Genomic DNA, 23,983 nt, shown 5'->3' on the forward strand with positions numbered 1-23,983 from the left:
GAAATAAATTTTTCAAGTCCCTGATCAAGCAGTAAAAAATTTATTGCTGGCAACATTCTTTCCTTTATTTTTTTTAAACATTTTACATTTTATTGATCTTGAACAACAGTTTTTCTTAAATTAAACATACTAGGTTAGCTTTTAAGGAGAACAAAACAACAGCCATAACTGCCTGGCTAAAAATCATCCTGTGTTCATTTCTTTTCTCATTACAGAATAGAAAGAAAATAGTTTTAGTTATTAAAACTGAGGTGCATGATGAGCATCTTTGAGAGGGAAAACGGAGTAGCACAGGCAAGAACAGTCTGATGTGCTGTGCCAGGGAATGTGATGCACAGACCTTTGCCTCCCTGTTATCATTAATTCCCACATTGTCCCAGATATCAGTATGGATGCACGTTATCCCTCTCCCCATGGCTATATGGAGAGCACAAGAACAGTGAATTGACACAGAATATTTCTGCTATCATTATTCCCTGTCAGTAAAGCTCAGAATGCAATTGTTGCACATTTTCTTAACTGAAAATGGTGTTCCACCTGTCCATGCTGGTTTTGTTCCATTTATGAGCCTTTGATAAGCCCAAGAAAACCATTGCCCTGTTGGAAGAAATGGCTTTTCATGTAGATTTTTTTTTTTTCTGCACTTTCCAACAGAGGAAGGAAGAATTCTCAGGAGAGCCTGAGAACTGGGTGGTGAGGACTGTGGCACATGTCCCCCTTTCTGTCACAGTGCTGTGGGGTTCATTCAGCAGGATTCACTGGCCCACCAGCAGCTGCAAGGGAATTCAGGGTTCATCAGTATGCTGGTGATGCTCAGCTTATTTCCTATTTTCAACCAGAAATGTCATTCTCCAGCCAAGATGCAGACATGAACGAGAACAAACTTGGCTGGAGCTGACCCTGCTGTGGACAAAGGCAGTGCTGGCAGCTGGCACTGAACTGTTCACATTATCCCAGCCTAAAAATCAGTATCCACTCTGAGATCACTTCTTGCATCATGCAGACTTTTACTGATGAAGTTAGCAGAGCTGATGATGAGTTTGGTATGGTTTGGTTTGGTTTTTCAGTGTCAAGTCATGAAGACATTCAGGGAGACTGGAGAGTCTCCAGCTCTAGAACTTGCTCTGAGGACAGGATGAATGTCCCATGTGCAGCATTACACATGTCACTGTGCTTTATTTAGTTGCTTTGCTATATGACAGGGAAGATTTGAATTTTCTGTCTGGGCATGTGGATTTTCTCAATCCATATAAACAGCACCATGCAATAGGAGGCTGTATTTTCATAAGCAAATATTAAACACAATGTGTTTTTTAAAATTAGGATCTGCTATGAATGTTTACTGGATATTATCAGAGCTTTGAAGGGATGGACCAGAGGGAAAAGGAAATTATGCAATGAACTGGAGAGAGGAGACATGGAAAACAAAATGTTCTGGCAGTGTATAATACATTATCACCTTCTGTGACTTAGCCACATAAACTATGACTATTATAGCTTTGTTTTTATGTAAAAACTTAGCTCTGAGAATTCTAGGTTGAACTCAAATGTAGTGCCAAATAACAAGGCTGATAAATTCACCTACTTGGTGTTCCAGGCATTGAAGAGGCAAATAATTCTACTTATCTGTACTGTTTATCTTCTGACTGTACTACCAGGCTGGTCACTAGAGATGAACAAAATGATGGCTTAGAGATGAAAGAAAGCCTTGGAGTAATTACAGAGCTTTCTGTTGTTTAATAAAAGCAAACAATTAGAAATTATTCCTGTGCACAAAAATTTGATAAATTGATATTAGTGCTAGCTAGAAGATGACAATAAAACACATGGGTTCTGTCTATTTATAGCGAATTTCTGTATATTTATAACTATAGTGAAAAGATTCTGATGTCCACAGTGAAACTGAGTGAGCATCACACACAAGCCAATACACCTGATGTCCATCTGGAAGTGTAAGGAATGAAGAATAACTATCAGTAAGGCAGTTTTCCAGAAGTTAACAACTGACTGCATGTATGTGTCTCAGGCCATGAACAAACATCCTTGGTCAGTCAAGGATTACTGCTGGTGGCACTCCACCCACTTTTATCATTTCCTGACAGCTACCACTTTCATCCAACTCCTGTAGGAGATCAGTTCCCATAAACATGCCCAAATTTCTTCCAAGCAATATAAATGAGACCAGTTTAAACAGTTAACACAGGTGATGTGAGGTAACCCAGCCGATTTTCCTTGCAGCAAATGGGCAACATTGGAGCATTGACAACAGAACAGTAAGGGTGGGAATTTCTGGCAGGTGGGAGGTGACAAAAACCTGGAGGTGGTAACCTCTTTGCTGGTACAGATGGATACAGACAAGGATGCCAGTCCTATACTCTGAATATGCTCTAAAGCACATTTAGGTTCTTACATACAAAGGAAAGTCTGCATCCAAATAGTTTTGTTTCTATTGTTACAAAAGTTTTTTTAAAAAAGAGAAAAAAAAAAGATGTTTTTAAACTGAAAAGTGAATTTATACCTAGTGAAAAAAAGAAGCCTTCTGGAAGAACCTTTAACTACTGTTTTACACAAGGCTCCCTCCCATTTTGTGTCTTTAATTCTTTGCATAGGAATAGCAGTTCCACTTTCTTTGCATTACAAAATATGACAGATTCTAGATAAAACATGCCAACCAAAGTCAGAAGCATGAGCTCTGGTGTTATGTGCACCACCTATGCACAATATGGTAAAGCAGCTTTTGACAAACTGGAGTAGCTAAGAGAACAATGCAGAAAGGTGATCTCCACATTTGTGCACTCTGGTTTCTGGCTCCCCAGTTATCACTGTCTCCCCCCATTCCCAGAGAGCCAGAACTCCAAAACTTTGATCTGCAGTGGCACCCAGCTGCTGCTGCAGCCTGTGGAGTGTCCCTGCCCAAAGAATCACAGGAGCAAGCCCCCAGTTCAGCCTTGTCCCTTCCTACTGCGGGCCCTAATGCAGCTCCTTGACACCATTATGTGGCACATCCACACTCTGCAGAGATGGGCTGGAACAATCTGACACTCTGACAAGGTCCTGGTGCTTTTTGTAGGTTTGCTGTGTTCAGCAAGGGCAGCTGCTCACCAAGCAGCAAAATTGGCTGTCTGGCTGTTCAGCTGAGCCACTGATCTCCCGTCTGGGCTGGTGCATGTGAGATGGCTGTTTCTGGACTGGTAACAAACTGCTCCTTTTCCCCACACTGCATTCATGAGGAGTTTTGGTTGTGCTGTGCTCTCAAGCACTACAGAGGAATGTCTCATTAGGTTTTCTCAGCCACTTCACAGAAACTTTCACATTGTTGCCCAAATACAATTGGTCTGTAACTATTTGGAGAATTTTTGACTTCTGAGGCTACATACTCTGTGCTAGGCAAATGAATACAGGGATTATAAAACCAGCTTTCCAGGTACTTTCAAAGATACCTTTTCTTATGCTAATAGAAAAATAAGAAAAGGTTTAAGTGGGATGTGATATTTTTCACAGAACAATCTTGAGTAAATTAAAATGTAAATTTTTCTACAATCACTGCTTTTGGGTGACAAAGCTTCCATTTGATTTTCACATTTGGAAGTTTTGGAAGAATTTGCCTGATCAGTTCTGTGATCTCTTTTCTTATTCCTTACACTGACTTAGGCAGTTTCTGCAGGAGTCTTTTCAGCTTGCTAAGCCAACAGCAAACTAACCCAATAGAAAGAAAAATTCCTTTTCACATGTTGGCTGAGTGGACTGAATCAAAGTGCAAGAATCATGGCTGAACTGGGTATGGGGAATTGGGTGCTCTGAATTTCTCATTATCACCTCCATGGATGTACAACTCCTGGGACCAGGCCTGTCCTGCCTTGGAAGCTGGGGTTCCTCCCTCACCAGCAAAATCTTCATCAGTCTCATGTGCCTAGAGAGCAAAGTCTGACAGTGCAGGGCCTGGCAAGACCTGGTGCTACAACACCCTACAAGAGGCAGCAGAGCATCCCTGCACAGCAAAGCTCAGCAGGGATCCTCAGCCCCGGGGGGCTGCAGTGCCCCCAGCACTCAGAGGGACAGCAGAGTCTCCCTGTGAATGCTCCACTCCCAGTCCTGTATGCCTTCTCCCACTGGGGTTTGCCACATCCAGTCTCACTTCTTTTCTTAAAATTAGGCCCAATATGTCAGCCAAACACATGAGGTTCTCTTAAAAATGTAAGATTATAAACTTAAAGAGTTAAGAATATAAACTTGATTTAGAAGAACACATACCTAAAGACTCCGAAGTGAAGTTTAAGGACATGAAAATGACAGAAGTCAGATTCATTAAAAATTCTGCTAAATTATTTTGATTCTCAGGGAAATAAAAACCTGGTCCCCTAATCTTGGATGGTTGGTAGTATTTGCCACAATGGGGCTCCTGTCCTGAACAGGCCTCTAGGTACAACTAGAATGCAAATAACAACTCTCAGTTATTAGATTTAGGGGGATTACTCTGCTCTACTAATATGTACATTACATGGATTATTTATATGAGTCCAGAAAGTCCTGTCAAACGAATATCTTAAAACACAAGTAGAATATAGATAGGCTCAATCTAAAAATTAACATTTAGGAAGAACAAGGTAGCATAAACACATCCATTACTTCTTCCCATGGCTCACAATATTTTAGATTAACCTCTTCAAAGAGAAATTTGCAGGCATTTTGTTACCCTTGCCATTGTGAGATAATTTTGAACATATTTCCTTGCAGCATCTGGCAACTGAATTCTTTACTTTGCTTGTGTTTTCCAGACTGTCAGATTTAATACATCCATTGTTTAATGATTCCATCCTCACCTTTAAGTTTATGGAGGATTTTCTGTTTTAATCCCAGCAAATATCACAACCAAAATCCCTACTCCTAGAAGATGAGGTCTCACTTAGCAAAACAGACCCTCCTTTTAAAAAGGTTTAATACTTCAAACTTAAAACCACCACAAGCTTATAGTAAAATTTAACATTGCCCATGCTTGTTGATTTTTTCCCCCTAAAGCAGATCCATTTTGCTTTGCAAAGCAAAGCAAACTTGGCCTCAGCACACTTTCATGGTGCTGCCCTGCTGGATGCTGTTGAACAGCTCCTGGAGACAGAACACAAGGCTGCTTCATTAAACATCCACCAGCAAATCTAATGTGTGAAAAATTTCAACAACTCATTCATAGTTCAGCTAGTTTATGATAAATTTCTCATCAACAAGACATCACAAGCAGAGATCAAAGAAACTCCAGGGAATGATTTCTCTTCTGATATTCATAAACTTGTGAAGGTGGGAAGTCTAAAGAGAATGAGCAAGGGCAGCTGATGAAATAAGAAAGTTTGTATTTCCAACTATAGAAACCAGTTATAAAATAAAACCTCATCCCAAGCAGGAAAACAAATCAAATGGGGGAGAAGGTATTTTTGCTTGAACTATAGTATTTAGCATCAGGAATATGTTGTTCACAAGAAGGGTTTGATTGACAATTCTGTTTCTTTGTGTTCAAAATGTGGAAAGCGACTTAAATCTTCCCAGTTTGGTTTATGTCAGTCTACAACTGCTAAAAACCCCATATATAATGAATGTTAAAAATTTTCCTTCAGTGTGACATACAATGTTGCAAAATTCAAATACCTAGGACTACAGGAACTGAAATAGCAGATCTAACCAGAGACACCCTAAAAATCTGGTCAGAGATATATCAACACTGAATGGTCTAGAAAAAAAATTTAAATATATCTTGAAAATCAGTGGTTGACTTATGCCTTGAAGCACTTTGAAGGTTATCCAACCTACTGCAGCTGTTTGGCTCACATCTCCTTCATCTGCATTAAGAACCATGCTCTGGGCCTGGAAAAAGTGCTCAGCAATGCACGAATGCACAGCAAAGATTTAGAAACTGGATATTTTATGTCTATGGTCTCTGAATATTAAACACTTGAATCTTCTAAGACAAATGCCCAATGTAATGTTTCATTCACATTAAATGTTGTAATAATGAGGGAAATGTCACATGCTGTATCAAGTGCATGTAATTATCATAGTATTTATAAACAGCATTTAACAACTGTGTATATATTTCTTAAAATATACACTTTCTATGTGTGTATGCACTTTACACTACACTACGGTTCATAATTGTCCATTACAGCTATGTAATTTAGATAATTATATTACAAATTATATTCTAACACATCATTATACTATTACATAGCACTACTTTGCTGCCCTCTAACACATATTTACTTCTACTGGTTTCCAGAGTTTTGGTCCCAGAAAACCTTGAAATCCTACAAACTTTGAAGTTACCTGGAAACAAAATGAAACAAATATTTTTTTCTCTGCCCTTCTCAAATTTGGAATTCTGCACCCAAACCTCAAATTCTGCCAGAGGTCCAGAAACTGAATTCTCCCTGTCACTGCAGTAATAGGTTAAAATTGCAGCACTGTGTGCCCTTGCAGTGCTGCCAAAAGGCAGCTTTAGTTCGCTTGAAATTGAGATTTAAGGCTTTGAGTGAGACACAAATCACATGTCTGGCAATCTAACTCACTGGACCTTAGCATCATGACTTTTAAAAAGCAGTTTTTATCATTTTATACATATTTTCCCTATGACTGGAATCACAATGCACAAAGGTACCTGGTGTTATGGGTGGAAGGGATTCAACTCCTATTAGAAGCTCTCTGTGCTGTTAATACTTTCAGTAGCACTTTGCATTGTCCTGTGCAGATAGTATCAAGTATTCCACAAAATGGTATCTTCTGTAATAGTTTTCACAGGACTCCTAGAAAGGCCTGCAGAGCTCAGCAACTATTTGCCCATTTTAATGATGGCTCACCCCAAACTTACAGAGACAAATCTTTGTAGGACACCATTGTGAGGCCCCTTTTACTAGAAGAGAGCTGTACTAGAGCACTAAACAAATGTGCCTGAGAAATTCTTTGTGAACTATGGCTCAGGTCATGGCAATTGTTATACTCTGGGCTCATCTATACAAGGAAAATTGAAACAAAAATTGCATGACAGCATGCATAAAAGTTCTAAGACTCGTTCTGTACACAGAACGTACTTAAAATACATCCCAGTAAATTCTTCTTCCTCTTAAAGAGTTTCATTTGAAAACAAATTCATTCAGTAGTTGATAAAAAGTCTAATTTCTAGACAGAATTGCATGGAAATAACTTTTGTAAACAATGTGCACTACAGAGGTTTTAGAAGAAATATCTACAAGCATCTACTGTAAAAGATCAGTTTGGAGAAATTCAGGATACACTTAAAATGATCAAAGCCTTTTAATACCATATCAGTGAAACCATCAAACTCTTGCTTAGATGAGCACACCTAGTGATTGTCAAAGCAAAAAGTTTTTATCTGCTGCAAAAACAGGATTTCCCCTCAGTTATTTTGGTTTAACTACGGCTTTCAGACAAAAACAGCAAAACAAAACTATTTTATTATTATTAAAAAAATAATTATTAAAAAAAATCAAAGTACATAATGGAAAAAAAACCAGGAACATATTGGAGAGGCAAGAGAAAAGGAGACAAGAAAAATGGGAGGAGAGGGAGTTTAAAGCAAAATAGAACATATCCTTTAAAATGCTCACAATATTTCCTCTAAGACACAGGTTTCTTGAAAGTAGAAAAATTTGAAGGGACTAGATGCCAAGTCACCACTCAGACTGAAAGTTTTGGATGCTTAGTCCTATTCCCTGAATGGAACATAGGCCACTTTGGTAGCCTGAGATTTAATTATTCTCAACCCAGGCAGATTCCCCCACTTAGCAAGGCTTGAGTATCCACCTTCCCTTCTTTCCTACCTCCTTTCCACTCAATCATCTTCCAGGCCCCTACTGAGCTCTCATTTTCCCCACTGCCCTTCTACAAACTGAGACATTCATTTGTCTCTTTCTGAGTACCAGAAGGCTGCCAAGCCGAAATATTCACAAGGAGAGTTTGCTGGAATAGCCACAACCAAAAATTCATAAATAAAAGCCAAACAAAAAAGTAAATAAACCCACAATTCACTAACTTTGTGCAGACAAGGCTGGCTGTACATATGACTATTGTACACCCACCCCCTTCAGCTCAGCTCTGCTTTCCAGGGAATAGATCTATTATCCAGCACTCTGCCCTGCAGGGTTGTCTCATAGCCCAGCAAGTGAGTTTTACTCAGCAATGCCTTCGTGTGATAATATTCTAAAGATGCTGATCTTTCTCTCTTCTCATTATTCTGGTTTTGTGTTTTAAACACATGTTCCTGGTGCATGGATTTAACTTCTCCTGCTATGGAATGCTGTGATCCAGAAGTCATGCTGAATTTCTGACACAGTAAGTTGGCACCAGGAAAGTGATTTCACTGCGAGATCACAACAAAAAAAGTAAGGCCATAGGAAGAAAATGAACTCCCTCTTCCAGTGTAGCTACCCTAAAATACAACTCAAAAACTGTCTTACCTATTGCAAGACAGCCTATTTTTTAAAATCCAAATTACACTTGTCATGAGAGTATCAGCATATGGGAAATGGTTCCAAGGGATATGCACATAAGTAACAGAGGTGTTCTCCTGGTCCCAAATTTCAACTTCTGTTCAGACTTAATGAATTAATTTTTCAATTGTCTAAGGATTAGGTGAGAGCCACTGAAACATCTGCTTCAACCCAAGCTCCATGACAGGAAGAAGGATGATGAACATTATTTTTCTTAAGTGGAAAAGCTACTTTCCTTACTTGGAAATGCCAATTTTACTCAAAATTTTTATGCTGTACTGTAAGATGAATTTAAAATGTATGACTTAGTAAATACTAAAATTTTGCTCTTAACATTAGATACTTCCACTATACTTCATCCTCATTACTTCTCATGTTTAGGCAATTCTTGAGCTATGAAGCAGATATTTTGTAGCTGTATTTTTATACCTAACCAGATATGATACATAAATATATTTAAATTGTGGATCTCTCTCCCAGAAAAGCATAGGATATTTATAGTTTCAAACCCTGGACAGCATCTAGACCTTTGTCCAGTTTCCAGCAGAGTTTTCATTAACAAGTTTAAAGCAGTGCCACCACATCCGGAAATTTCAGAAGGGACTCCACAATTATATATTTAGGAATGCCTTCTTGTCTTTTGGGGTCATTCAATCCAAGTTAACCTGCTGGATTAACCTGTTTATTTTGTTCAACTGGAAATCTCTCTTCATTTTACTTTTCAATAAGAAAACATTATCATCTCAAGTCAAATATAAAAATGGTCTGGTTTGTCTGCCCAAAACTAACTCCAAAGCATTTCACAAGAATCTGCTATGTTGCAATGAAGTGGTGTTTACAAACCCAGCCTCCAGTGCACCTCACAGAAATATTGTTAATACAAAGTAAACGTAAAGGGCTGAACCTACTTTGGGGTGTCAAGAATTCACAACAGCCTTTCTTGCTTGTGATTTCTGTGCTGCTGTGTGGGAAGGTAATTTATGGAAGCTCCCTGATCACTGTGGCCACACTGCATTGCCTCTGCTGAAAGAATTCATGTCCGAGTAGGAGCTTCTAAGGAAAGGAAATTAATCAGCAACCCGCTCACCTGGTACTTTTCCAAAACAAAACTCTTTGGAGGCTCAGAGAGATCTCTGCACACTCAACTGTAATTACCATGAAAAATCTTTAGCAGTTGAATTGTGTTGTTTTTGCAAACTGACCTATGAAACTTCCCAGCTCCCTGTGGCCATGTCACTGAGTCACTGCCACGGCATTTTCAGCAAGAGGCTCTTGTGGAAGCCTGGCTCTTCAGACACTATTTCCTTCTCCAGTCATTACACAGATTTACAGATTGAAGCAGTTCCTTGTTGAATAACACATCTGATCCTATAGGAACTTCTAACTTTTGACAGCCAAGAAGAAGTTCAAGAAGTATTCTTAATCCCCTCTCCCAGATTTACCAGGAAAACAACGCTCAGCCATTAAAGCACCACAGCACTTTCCAGGCAGGGTCTGAAGAAAACAGCTTTTTATCAGACTTGTTTTCTGTACTTTGTACAAACAGTACAGAGTGACAAAGCGCCTTTGCATTGCACAAACACCGAGAGAGCAAAAAGAAAATGAAAACAAGGCATTAAACAAAGAAAGGATGTGTACAATGGAACAGGCACAAGCTACTTTTTTTTTTGTTTGGTTTTTTTTTTGTGCTAAAAATAGAACACAATGCTTACTTTTGTGTAGAGACTACTCACTAAAGGCTGAATAAACCAGACAATATCAACATCATTAAAGCTCTTTCTAATTTTCAGCTGTGTAGATTCACACTTTCCTGATATTACTTACTTCAGAAATTAAGTTCCTCTGCATGACAAAAAAAAATCCAACAGAAGTTCTTTAAAAGGGGAATTTTAAGGGAGAAGTGATCAGACTTAGTCCTATGGCAGTTAAAAGTGTCCTGAAAAGAAAATGTTAGACATTGAAGCTACAAATTTTATCAACCAAACCTTCTGTAACTTTGAAGCTTTTTAAATTCCAACTCTTGTACAAGGCTGAATAGATTTCTTCAATAACATTTCCCACTGTGAAACACCACATTGCCTGTCCATTGGAATGAACCATAATTAGCAACAAATAGAAAGCAGTGCACATCCAGTGCATGTCAGTTTAGGAGTTTTCTTCCAGCAATGCTACACACTTAAACAAATTAATATGCTGTTTTATCATGTCTTATCATTACACTGAAATTAAACCTTGAATAATGTTTGTAACAGAACTGATGTGGCAAAAACACAGTCTGACCTAAAGCCAGCACACTTCCACACTGGGGTTATTTGCACTGTGCATCACAAGATGCTACTACTGCAGATATTTAAACTTGGGAGTTTCCTGTCACAACACACATTTGCAGGATAAAAACTCCTCTGTAAATGAAGCACAAGTTCCTTGTAAACTACCAAAATCTCATCAATACAACAGCATCACAGAACCCCAGGATAGATTTGCAGATACAATACAGAAATGAATAGTCTATGATTTTAGGTATTTACAGACATAAGAGTTTCAATGTACAAAAAAAAGAAAAAAGTGTTGTCTTAGAAGATAAAATACAATCTTTCTGATATTAATGTTTTATTACAGAACTTTTATGCAAGAAAAATAAAAACTGAAATTTTACTAATTTCAGTGCTGCTATACTACACAAATAATTTTAACTTCTCATTGAATAAAGTATTTGATTTAATCTCCAGTAATATTTCATTTCTTGTTGGGTCTAATTAAAACAAAAGCCTCCTCCCTGACCATTTCAGTGGTGCTGGTGAGCAGCTGTTGCAGATGGAATTGATGGAACTTGTAGCACCTGAAGCACAAATTTCATTGAAATGAAACTACCAGTATCATTTCTCTGATATATTCACTACCAAATATTTACAGACTTCTTGAAACGTGCCCACAATATCCCTACATCTTTCTCACAGATGTGCCTGGCAACAAGAGCTATGCACACAGTTCTGGATGTGGTTAACAACTGCCTTTACTTACAACTGATATCCTCTTTGCCTACCAAAACCATCTACCTTAATGCATCTTGGAATTATATTTTCCTTTCTCACAGTCAAATGGTAGCAGTCACTCGTGGTCAGTTTTGTTATTGATTACTTCAGTCAAGTTTTTTATCTTTGTGTCACTTCCAATTTGTGAGTCTCATTTATAGAGAAATTCCAATCAATTATATCACCCTGCACTTCACAGTAGGAGATTTCTACCAGTTTCTCTTGCTGTATTTTCAAGTTTTCATCTTGCTCTTAATGTTTAATGGCTTGGTCTTCTCAGTATTAGCAAGGGCCTCTCATGTTTTGTCAGTCTTGTACCTTTCCTGAGCTACTTCTTGAATGGAAATATTAAAACAAGATTAGCCAAAAACCCGTCCCAAAGGAACTTCATTAGTAAAACCTCTCTAATCTGAATGTTTCATCTCTGATACTAGAAACAGTAACAACCTCTTTCTTACTTAGTTCATCACATCTTCTCTTCTAATAAATCCCATTTTTTCTAGCTTAAATTATATTTATTATATGGAGTTTTTTCAGCTAAATAAGTACTCTGAAGTCTCACTAGAAAGGCTTGCATGTCACAAGGTGCTTTTTGTAAGCTTCTGCTTTATTTTACTCTATTTTTCTGCAATTGCTCTATAGGTAATGTCTTTTCCTTCTAACTTCATGATGTCACTGCCCCCACTTTCTTACTTAACAGATATTTCTGACAATGCTGTCCTAAGTGCACCAAGCTATTTTACCTAAAACCAAAATTATCAAAAATATTACAACTGAAATAAAAACATGTCCTTTTGCCTTTTCAGAGGAAAAAAAAGGAAGTATGATGTGGTCTAATAGTTTTAAGCAGTCACCCCGGTCTCTAAGCAGTTACAGCCCTGAATAAAATGGTTATTTTAGTGTAATGATGCTTGCTCAGCAATGACTAGCAAATGCACATTAGTAGAAATGCTCTGCAGAGATAAGAGCCTCTGAATGTTCCTATCTGTGCACAACTCCATGGACAAGTGGTAACACCTGTACTGTGATCTTACAATCCTTGTGAATTTACAAAGGCCTGTAGCAGTCAGATCCCTATTCCTGTGCAACTGTTCTTGTTCACTCAGAGGGACTCAGAGGCACATCTAGACCATCTCAGACTTGGAAACAGATCACTTTTGTGACCTAAAATGTACAGCTTAGGCCCGCTGGAACAAGCAACAATTATACAGAGGAAGAGTTCCAAGCTCACCCATTTACTGTTTGACAAACTGTGTTGCACCAGTAACTTCTCCAGGTTTTCAATTCCTTCCTATTATGACTGTGGTCACAAATTTCATTTCAGAGGCACTGAGATCACAGAGTGAACACCCTAGAGGAAAGAAAGATCAGCAAAACTTCAAAACCAGATTTCGACTCTATACAGACAGAGCTGGAGGCAGCTGCCAGATTTTTGTTAATCAGCTGGAGACTCTTGACAAATGCCATTTCAATGCCTCTCTTCCCCTGGTGATGATAGTCCATGGCTGGTCGGTATGAACTCACACTTTATTTTTAATTCTTGCTACATCTGATTTGATATACTTTCCTTCTCATTATGCTACAGAAGCAACTTCAGAAGTAAGGTTGTGATACAAAGATGACAGATTTCACTGGTACCTATCATGGCTAGAAAAAATACAAAGTGCATATTCCTGACAGATTCTGAAGGAATGGTCTACAATTTTTCACATGGGACTCCCATGCCAAGGATTAAATTCAGCCATGGTTTAAAGCCAGCAGAGCCTGAACAAGTAGTGAATTAATGTCCTATGCCCTGGAGAGCAGAACACCAGTTTGTTTTCTCTGATATGTTCACTGCCAGATATTTACAGACTTCTTGAAAAGTGGCCACAATTTCTCCACATCCTTCTCACAGATACACCTTTAAAAAGAATTTCTCCACGAGCCCCTTCAGCTGGAGGCAAAACCTTCAACATCAATTATCACTGAACTGCTTCCAGTTAAACTGTAAAAAACCAATTCACCACTAAAAAACTTTCTCAAAAGCATGCCAATAGTAAGAGTGACAATTCATCAGCTTCTCAGCTGGAAAAGAAACAAAAGAAGAGGGAGGACAAGAAACAAAGTAATTTTAACAGATCCTTAAATTCTCATAGCACCAATGGAATCACATAAGGTGGCACAATGGATCTTTCCTGCACATCTGCAAGTAGGCAGAGGAACTTAGAACACCCCCTGTGATGTGCATAACTCCCTTAACAAATAAGAGAGATATATTTAACTCCCTTAGTAAAAAAAAAAAAAAAAAAATATTAAACTCCCTTGCAAAAGAAATTAGTTCAAAACCTACACCCTCCTCAAACCACGGGCCTGAAGCTGCTGCCATTGAAATTCATCATTCACATTAACTTAATTTGCAGAGGTGTTGGACCCTTAGAGGAGTGTGTGTGGAAACCCAGACCTGAGACTCCCAAATTCTAATACATTAGAAGAGATAAGGCTATTTTATCAACTGAGGAAATACATACAATGAGAATAACAATTAAATCTGATAGATTAAATAATCATTCTAGTCCATAAAATCAGAAACATGCTTTGGTGCAAGAAAATTGTAACCAGGTTTTCAAAAAAGAATGACTCAAAACAAGCAGCTCTCAAAATGGAATGGCTAGAAATGACAAATGCCTGCTGGTCTGCAATCCTCCAGCTTCCTTTCTCTGATTTTTTAGCTTATACTTATAGGGATAGCTGCTCTTGAATGAAATCAGACATTTCCTGGGCATTTCTGTCTGCCTTTTAACCAGTACTTTTAAACCAGTTATCTCTGGATGAGTTAAAGTATTTGGGGACATCATTTTCACTTATAAAAGTTCATATTACAAAACATACACTATTATACCCTTATTACATTACTTTTTTTTTTTTTTTTTTTTTTTTTTTGTGGTCCACCAAAAGCTAAAGATTCTCAGCCCTGAAGCAGGCTGGGCTGGGCCCCCAAAAATCTAGTTATCAGCATTAATCCCTCCCTGTCCATACTGGGAGTTTTGTTTCATGTTTTTCACAAGAAATACTTGGCAGAGACTGCTTTCCCATAGCAATGGTTTTTTTATTGTTTGGGTTTTTTTTTCCAACCATAACAGGTGGATGGGATATTGGAAAGCTGGATTTGGAAAATGGCAGCAGCTCTGAAGTCTCAGCATGAGCCAATGAATGTGATCATTGCAGACTGGCTGGCCCTGGCTCACCAGCACTATCCCATTGCTGTACAGAACACGCGCACCACAGGCCACGAGATCGCGCAGTTCCTGCAGTGGCTGGAGGTGAGAGTGCCACACCACCACGTTTCTCTGGAAAAGATGCTTTCTTCTTACATTCCACAACCTTTCTGAAATACTGCGCTTGCTAATGCTTTCTTTTCCATCACTCACAGTTCTTTAATGAACTGCACATTTTTCTTCCATAAACTTTCATGTGACTTTGTAAAACTCTCATCATGCAGGAGGTCAAAGCTTGTTTATGAAAATATTTTTATATATCTTTAGAGGTGAGATAGTTTCCTGCTACTTTGACTTTTCCATGAGCATGTGTGTGGGCAGCTGACACTGTTCCATATGCAGAAAACAGGCAGACATCATCATTTGCAAGATATAAGTACAGGAAAACGAACTTGTTATCTGTGCTTAACTTCTGCTTTTAATGCAGAATTCAATCCCAACACTGTGTCTGATTTTTGCTGCAGTTTCCCAAAGATTAGGATAAAATAATGGCTTAGAGATCCAGAAGGTAAAGGGAGACCTTTCAAGAGGACAGACATGCTTCACAAAGTGGATGACATGGAGGCAGCAGTGACTATTTATCAAAACTCCTGCTACATGGGGAGCAGTGGCCATGGCTGGATTGAAAAGGCTGCAGCAGAGTCTGCAGAGGATCACTGGTCTCCAGCACAATTCAAGAAAAGGCAGAAAGAAACAGTAGAATGAGAATCACTCATACAAACCAGGAACTCTAAGCAATTCTTATTGTATCAATCTCTAACATTAAGTACTTAATTTGAAATGAAATTATGCTTCCATACCTGACAATGAATTTTTGAGTACATTACTTTAAATATGGTGAGGCCTAAGGTGGAAGAGAAATTTACTGTGAGGCTGAAAGGTTTGGAGCAAATACCATAAAAGGCCTAAGCAGGAATGGCAGGGCTAGAAGGAGCTGTCAGGTACCACACCCAGTTAGGGACAAAAGGAACAAAAGAGGGGGCAGGAAAAGTCAGAGTCACTATTTTTCATTGTGATATTAGAAGAAACCTCAGCTCTTGGTCAAATATAGTTTAACTTGCTAGAGCCTAAAGTAACTTTTTGAAAGTGTTTAATTATTCAATGAATCAAATGGTGGGCTTTGATCAGTTCCCAGGAGGACATACCACATTGTCAACAATAAAGACATTCTGTGATTTCCCAGTGTCAACAAACAAACCAAGGCTTGAATAAATTACTCCTTGCTCCAGTACTGTAGGTAGTTACTCTTGTACTGTGATGTGTTCCAGAATTTAAATATACCATACATTTTCACAGCATTGAGTGTCTCCATCCAGTAAATGTTCCTCATGTTGAGAAGCACCCCTCCAGAGTTTAACAGTTAAACCCCCTTCATTCCAATTCCCACAATTATCTTTCTGCTATGCTTCTGTCTGCTTACAGGCAGATAATTATTTCAAAGGTTCTCAACAGATGTAACAAAACCTGCAGTGCTGAACAACATTTTAATAAAGAATAAAGAACAAACAATAAGTAAATATTAGTGCTCTTATTTCAAGAATAGGGCATGATCAGTAACAGCCTCAACAGCATCCATTTCAGCATCATCTGACAAGGAAATTGGTCAGATCTTGTGATTTCTAAGAGCTGTCTCTCTCACAAGTCTGCCAAGTTTCACCATTTCACCTCATCTTCAGAAGGGATTGGTATTGAGACTGCACAGCCACTCCACTGTGACAGGCAACATCCACAAAGAAATTGAAAGTGAGCTTTGCCTTTCCTGCAAGCAAAATATGCCATATTTTTCTTTACAAGTCAGATAAACTTTAAACCTTGCAGCTCAGGTGAAATGCTTAAGATGTACCATTGATTAGGTAGAAAGAAGGGCAATTCTGCTTCAATAGGTTTGTTATGAATCAGACACACATCTCTGTACAAGAAATATCACTGCTGTATCATTTAACAAGTCTGATCAATATTTTGATCCCTTAAGTTTGGCTTGTGCTGGTATCTCAGGCAAAAAAAACACACCACTTTTTATAGGGGATTATTTTACCCTGAAGTTAAAGAAGAGATATCCATTTTATAATCATAGGAAAGCCAAATGTTGCCAACAAAAGGCAGTGAAGATCTGCATCAAATGACTGACAACAAACAACAAGAAAAATTCCACTGTGTTGATGGTTTTCCTGTGCATAGAAGATAAGTGGCAGTGCCCAAATGTGTGGCATTTTCCTGCTGCATGAAAAAGAATCAAGGAATAACATTCCAACAGAAATTTACTGCATGATTTGTGCACCTCATTTGATCACCATCAACATACAAATTTCTTGTGTTACAATTCACAGTATTCCTAGCATGTAATAGATATTTCACTGTTTACTTTTCACATTTCTTCATCTAAATCAAGGTGCCACTATCTTCCAGGAATCCATTCAATTTTCCAGAAGTAATGCTCATCTAATTGGATACAGCCTGGGAGCTCATGTTTCAGGATTTGCTGGAAGTTTTATCAATGGTACAAAGAAGATTGGAAGAATTACAGGTAAATGACTTATACCTTTAAGAAAAGTAAGAGTCAACTGAATCAAGTTATGAAGATATTTGACATATCAATGCCATATCAACAATTAGCTGTTGAATAGCAATACTCAGCACAGTTTAGAAGTTTCATCTCATTGGTTTAGAAATTAGATTAAGAAAACTTAATGAAAATATTTTTGAAAATTAGGTCTCATAACATTTCTATCTTTGATCTTTCCTACCTCAGTCCAATTATGACACACAGAATACACAAGCATGGGGACTACAAATCATAAACCAAAGCCTCAAGATGCAGGTTGCTTAAATTTATCTCTTATCCATTCCCAGTAACACCTTAAACTAAATGTTAGCCACTAACCTTGGATCTTTGGCCACTGTCTTGACCCAAAGTCATTCAAATACTGTTCATTGTTAGTGATTAATTTTAAAAATACATTAAGGAAATTAATTAAGTCTGACTGTGCTTGAGCTTTCAATTGTGGGACAGTGCCCATATGGTGAATTCAAAACAGTTCTCCTGTGCCAAAAATGAGAGTTCTGGATTACATTTTACAAGAAGGATATCATTGGAGTACCCCTAGTAGATGCTTAAAGTAAACAAAGTTAACCCTAACACTTGATTGACTAGTGACATTCTTGATTGACTAGTGACATTCTGAACCTTCTGTAATGTTTTGTAACTGCACTAATTATGAGTATATTGAAAATACATTTATAATATTATTGCTACACTATATACAGTACCTCATCTAATACACAGTGACAGCTTAAAAACCCAAACAAAATGAAAACAGAGGTGCATTTTACACAAGACCCACATCAGCTACATTTAAGTTATCAGAGAAAACATTTTCCTTTAATCAGACTTAGGAGTGAGGCAAATACACATGGCTGTACTTGGAAGTCACTGTTCTGATCTTGGATTCATTGCCACATACCACAGTCTCTTACACACTCAGTTCTTGTGGCAGTGCCTGCATGCCAAGAGGCTGATTTTACAAAATGTATCATGATATTACACCAGTGTATGCACTGAAGGACTTCAGTTCCCCAGCACTGCTTGCTCAAACCTCATCAGAACATAACACCTTGAAAATGGATAAGCAAAGAAACTTAGAGCCCATTATTTACTGTGACAGCTATATGCATTCTTCAGGAAAAAATTTTCAGACTTGTAACAATAAGTTCCAGAAATGGATAGTGATAAAAGTTATTGAAGCTAAAAAGAAATGTGGGCCTTTGTTGGACTTCCCTACTTCTGCCTGTGTTGCTAGTTTTGTCTGGTTATATCTATGCAACTATATTATTCCACAATACCAGCTGAAGAATATAAAATTTAGAAGCTTGTCCTCAAAGCTGAATGCAGCTTTAAACTAAGCATGAAGTTCTCTTCCTGAATCAATTCCCAACCAAGAAGACCACCATGCAAAAAAGTCCAGAAAACAAAAATCAGCAAGACTCCCTAAATGGAGTACTATTTCTCTGAATACTGCAAAAATCTGCCTTGAAGATTTTTTAGGCTGAAGAATTATTATAAATAAAATCTAGCAGGCATACAGGGCTTTTAAACAATAACTGGAGCTTTATAAAGTTTTAGGTCCCACATGTGGGCTAAAAGTCAATCTTGCTGTAGGACTGGTGTTTTCCAAAGGACCTCTGAAGCACACAATCTCCAGAGTTTGAAAGAACAAAATTATGTCAAGGTCCCTCAAGTGCCACTGGCAGCAGGCCCAGTTTGTCTGTGACAAACACGTCTGTCTCTGGGCCTGTGTCCTTGTGCAGGTCCCAGCTAGTGTTTGCTACAGGGCCTGTGTTTGCTTTAGGTGTAACCCTCTGTGGAACAAGAGTTGTTATTGTTTCCATCAGGGAAAGACCTTGTAAAGCACCAGGTGCTGCCTGTTTTCAGACATTCATCCCAGACTTACAGCAGTAGAACATTCCTTCTGCACTACATGACAATGGGATTATTTGCATTTATTGCAGGCCTTGACCCTGCTGGTCCCCTGTTTGAAGGAATGTCACCCACAGACCGTTTATCTCCAGATGATGCAAACTTTGTGGATGCAATTCATACCTTCACCAAACAGCACATGGGCCTCAGTGTTGGCATCAAGCAGCCTGTGGCTCATTTTGACTTTTATCCCAACGGAGGCACCTTCCAGCCTGGCTGTCACATCCTGCACGTGTACAACCACATTGCACAGCTGGGGATTGCTGGTAAGAACCAATGGCCCACAGTGGGAGGCACCAGGGCAGCTGGACTGAGCCTGTCTGGTGGTCTTAAACAGCATCTAAGGATTATTATGATCACCCTTTTATGCAGGGTATTTTCTTGTTTAGAGATTAATTATCTGATTTTTATGTGTCTTGAGTTCATATTGGTCCTACTGACTCCAGCAAGGAATTGAGCTGCCTAGCACTCCTGAAAATGAGGCCATGAGCATCCTGCTGTCAAGCACCTCTGAATAATTTAATGGTATTTGTTTCAGCAGTAGGAGAGATGAGACAATTTATTCTAATTAAGCCAGATTTGTGTAGTGTGCCATTAATTATTTCAAATCAAATGAAACACAGGTCTGTACTACTCACCTCCATAGCTCACCTTTTCCCAGCTCCATGTCCTTTGGTGGCACAGATGATGCTCTCTCCAGGACCTGAATGCCAGTGTTCCAGGCTAGCTTTTATTTATAGAAGCTTGTTATCAATGTACCTAAACATAAATCTATACAGAAACTGATTCAAGATACTGAAAAAGGTCCTGATGTGCAGTGACAACCAGAAGTGCTGGCTGAAAACCCCAAAGAGCCCTGCACACCCAGCAATAACATTGAAGAAGTATTTCTCAATTATCCTCATACAATGCCTAAATCTGGGCATTACTTGTTAGAAGATAAATCATGACAAACGTGAAACCAAGCATCAGCTCAAAGCTTATCAACAGAGACATAAAACATCCTATTTGCACAAAATAATTTCTGTAATTTGATAGCATTTTAAGAATATACATCTCATAATGGCAGACCTATTTAATATTTTTATTGCTTTTAATAAAATTTTTGCTCCTTTTTTCCAAGCAGTAACTGCAAGAAAAATGAAATTCAACACAAGAGTGTGTCAGTCTAATAGGGACAAAATATGGTATTGCTGCCTAAGCATCCAAATCCAAGAGTGTTCAGCCATTCCAAATGAGACTGCTGTCTTTAATGTGGCATGATCTGAAAGACTGCACATCAACTCAGGTTGTATTTTCTATTGACAAAAACAACCAGAACACTGAAATCAAGGTTCATTTTTACAGTCTGATACAGTCAGGGCAAGAGTAGTTTAAGCAGAAAATTATTTATTATTATGAAAGTTCAGCCATTCTATTTTTGAATGATCCTAAAAGTAAAATTGCTATGATGTATGATTTCTGAGGCAAAACCATGATGCAAAGGGTGGGTGGGGGGAAACAATATCATATGTTTATAGTTTATAGTTGGCTACAGTACTACTCTGCAGTTGAAATGGTAAAAAAAAAACAAAACAAAGGGCATGTAAAATTTTGTTGTTGCATTTTTTCAGGCATCACTCAAACTGTGAAATGTGCCCATGAGAGGTCAGTTCATTTGTTCATTGACTCTCTGCTGCACAAGGACAAGCAAAGCACAGCGTACTGGTGCAACGACATCAACACTTTCAACAAAGGGCTGTGCCTCAGCTGTAAGAAGAACCGCTGTAACACCCTGGGCTACAACATCAGGGAGGAAAGGCTGCCCAAAAGCAGACGACTCTTTCTGAAAACAAGAGCATATATGCCCTTCAAAGGTTTGTGGGAATACTTTTTAGTGTCCAGATTGATCACAAAGTAGAAGTCTGAGCCTAAGCTTTGTGATCCTATTTACTCATTCATTAAAGCTTATAAAATCTGTGAGAATAATCAATTTGCTGAGACAACTGAGAGTCCCAGTACGCTATCTTGATGCCCTTTCATCCAGATCCTGGCTCTCGTATTTCTGTGGGAAAAAGCACACTGCCTGCTTGCCCCAGGCGAGCTGTGGAGCTGAGGGCTCGCAGATGCCCAGGGTCCTGATCTGCAGGGTTTTCCTACAACTGGACTGCGCAGGTTTGTTGTAACATATGCAGGCATACAGCCAAACCAAAAAAAGCTGCATAATTACTCTGGGAGGCCTATAAAACATCCTGTTCTGCATTTGCCCAAATTTATCTGCAATTAGACTATGAAATGACATATAAATTACTACTTTCCAAACAATGGGCAGAGCACAGAATAGCATGGACTTTTGCAAGGCTGAACTGTCGCAGTAAAATTAAGACTGGCACTCTGGCTTTAGCTGTACTACATTACTTTATCGAGTCAGTGTGCATTTTTGGCTGTATCATCAGACAGAGGGGGCATGGCCTGCCAGGTGGCGCAGGGCCTTCCTACCAGTCTCCGTTGCACTCAGCCGCCAGAGCCCACTGTTGCTGTTGAGCAGACGTTCCCTCGCCACTGGAAATGTTCACGTACTTTTAAAAGTGGGAACAAGAGGACGATGTGGGACAGTCCTTTTCAGAGGGGCTGTCGGCGCAGGGGCGCCTGGCGCTCGGCTCTGCCCCTCACCACCTCCTTCCATGAAGCTGCCATGAGGCGTGTGGGGAGCAGCGGGGCGGCCGGGCAGGGCTCGGGCTGAGGCACAGGCCACACACACAGGGAGGAGGCTCCGCTCAGGCTGAGGCGCTGCCGGGCCCCGCACAGCCTCGCCACAGCCTCAGCAAAGTCCCCGGCACAGCCTCGCCACAGCCCGAGCCACGGGAGTCCCGCACCCCCGCAGCGGCTGCCGGGGCTGTGCCGGGCCAGAGCCTCCCTCCTGCCGCAGGGCTCTGCGCCCGCCTGCCCCTCGCCCTGGGGTTGGGGAGCGCTTCCCATGTTCGTGCACCCCACGCAGGAACACTGAAGAGATGAGGAGAAAGGCTTTAAAAGGCTGCTTGCATTATATAGCTGGTCTCCCCACAGTGCCCGGTTACTCAGATGCATTATCACAGATTAAAAAAAAAAAAAAAAAAACAAAAACAAAAAACAAAAAACCAAAAAAAAACACCACCAAACCAAACAAAAATTCAGGTACTTTTAAAGTAATTTTGGAAGTCTTCCACTAGCACAGCTGTGAAATATTCAGTGATTACTCCAGAGGGATCTTCAGAGCCCTGAATGATACTCAGAGCAGCTGAACCTGCTGAATTTCTTCTAAATACTGTTTAAAATGGCTCAGGAAGATACTTGGAGTAGATTTTAAAACTCCAGAGGCTGTGTCTAGTTCCTGATGTTGTCTTGCTCCAGCACAGTCAGGCTCAGGTCCTCACCAGAACCAGAGAATGACAGGCTCTGGGGATGCATTGCCTGCTGCTCCCACACCTGGGCGCGGAGATGTGGTCACTGTGTTGTGTTCCTCTCTGGATATGGAGCTAGTTTCAGTTTGGAGTAAAATATCTCTGTCCCATTGGCTTTGATTGCAATTAAACATGTTGCATTTTTATGCTTAGTACTGGTTTTGCATAAAAAACCATCCTTGGCACATATGTCGATAAAGTACCCCAGACAATGATCTCCTTTCACAAAAGTTCCCAAACAAAGCGGCAGCTGTGGGAAGGTGCTTACAAAGTCATCTTTGTAATGCTTTTAAAAAAAAATGTTTGAAGATCATGTGAGAAGCACAAACAGAAGAAATTTGAGAACTCAACATTACACTTCACAATCCTCTGTGTCTTCACAAAATCTAACATTTAATTTTCAAGCTAATGACATTATATTCTGGAGCATACATCAGTCCAGCTCAAACAAAACCCCCAGTTTGTTACATGGTAGTTAACATTTATAATAAAGCTGTGATGGGACTCTGAGTTCTTATATGATTTTTCCTTAAAGTAAGCACCATAATCACAGCAAAACCTTAGGCTGTGTCTGATCATATACTGAAAAATCAGTTTTTACAGAGAGAAAACCCATAGAAAGACAGATTAGTTATAAAAGTGATCTGTAAACAACCCTCTCTGCCTTGGTCCTCATCAGGTTTGTGGCACAGAATCAGCCATTTTGTTTTCTACTGAGGGACACATTTTCAAAAGAAAATACATTGTTCACTAACATACAACAACTATAAAACAATGAAAGGATACAGCTGTTCCAGCAAATACTTTCCATCGTGAGCACTTTGAGCTGCACCAAAAAAAAAAAAAAAAAAAGAAACTATCTGTGCATAAAAAGATGATTCCATTAGTGGTGTGGGGAGCCATTCTCAGATGTAGTGAAGACTGAAGTGAGTAAAGAGGCTCTACTCAAAAACTAGCATGCAATAATGTTCCTTCATATCTAAATCTATCAGTTTTGTCTAGAAAGTTGCTGGAAGAATGACCAGATAGAAGAGTTCTGGACATTCAGATGTGGCTGACAGTATCTGTATGCACATGCTTGAAATCTATGTTGTTGGGGTTTTCTTTTTCATAATTTTCAAAATATCAAACTGATGACTTCTTCGGCATTTTTCATGCTGACAATGCTCAGTTCAGACTTTCCTAAACAGTGTTGTTGTAGAAACTCCCCTTGAAGCATTAATGACATTGTTAACAGATGTGTGTTAAGCACAACATATCATTATGCAGTCAAGGAAAGTTTATGAGTCATCTGTTTTGCAGGGCAATTTTC

The 23,983-nt window shown here is 39.2% G+C and overlaps 1 protein-coding gene across 1 annotated transcript in view; it reads left to right on the plus strand.

Annotated features, from left to right (window-relative positions):
- LIPC (lipase C, hepatic type) overlaps window positions 1-23,983 on the plus strand; it is a 49,594-nt gene that overhangs the window by 21,791 nt on the left and 3,820 nt on the right. The window contains exons 2-6 of the mRNA XM_071441656.1: window positions 12,846-13,033; window positions 14,644-14,823; window positions 17,185-17,302; window positions 19,285-19,518; window positions 20,866-21,108. Of these exons, the coding sequence (XP_071297757.1) occupies window positions 12,846-13,033; window positions 14,644-14,823; window positions 17,185-17,302; window positions 19,285-19,518; window positions 20,866-21,108 (963 nt within the window). The remainder of the gene's footprint in view (window positions 1-12,845; window positions 13,034-14,643; window positions 14,824-17,184; window positions 17,303-19,284; window positions 19,519-20,865; window positions 21,109-23,983) is intronic.

The sequence above is a fragment of the Agelaius tricolor genome, unplaced genomic scaffold (assembly GCF_023055355.1).
Source record: "Agelaius tricolor isolate 1412-34295 unplaced genomic scaffold, bAgeTri1.0.p SCAF_16, whole genome shotgun sequence".
Classification (NCBI taxonomy): Eukaryota; Metazoa; Chordata; class Aves; order Passeriformes; family Icteridae; genus Agelaius; species Agelaius tricolor.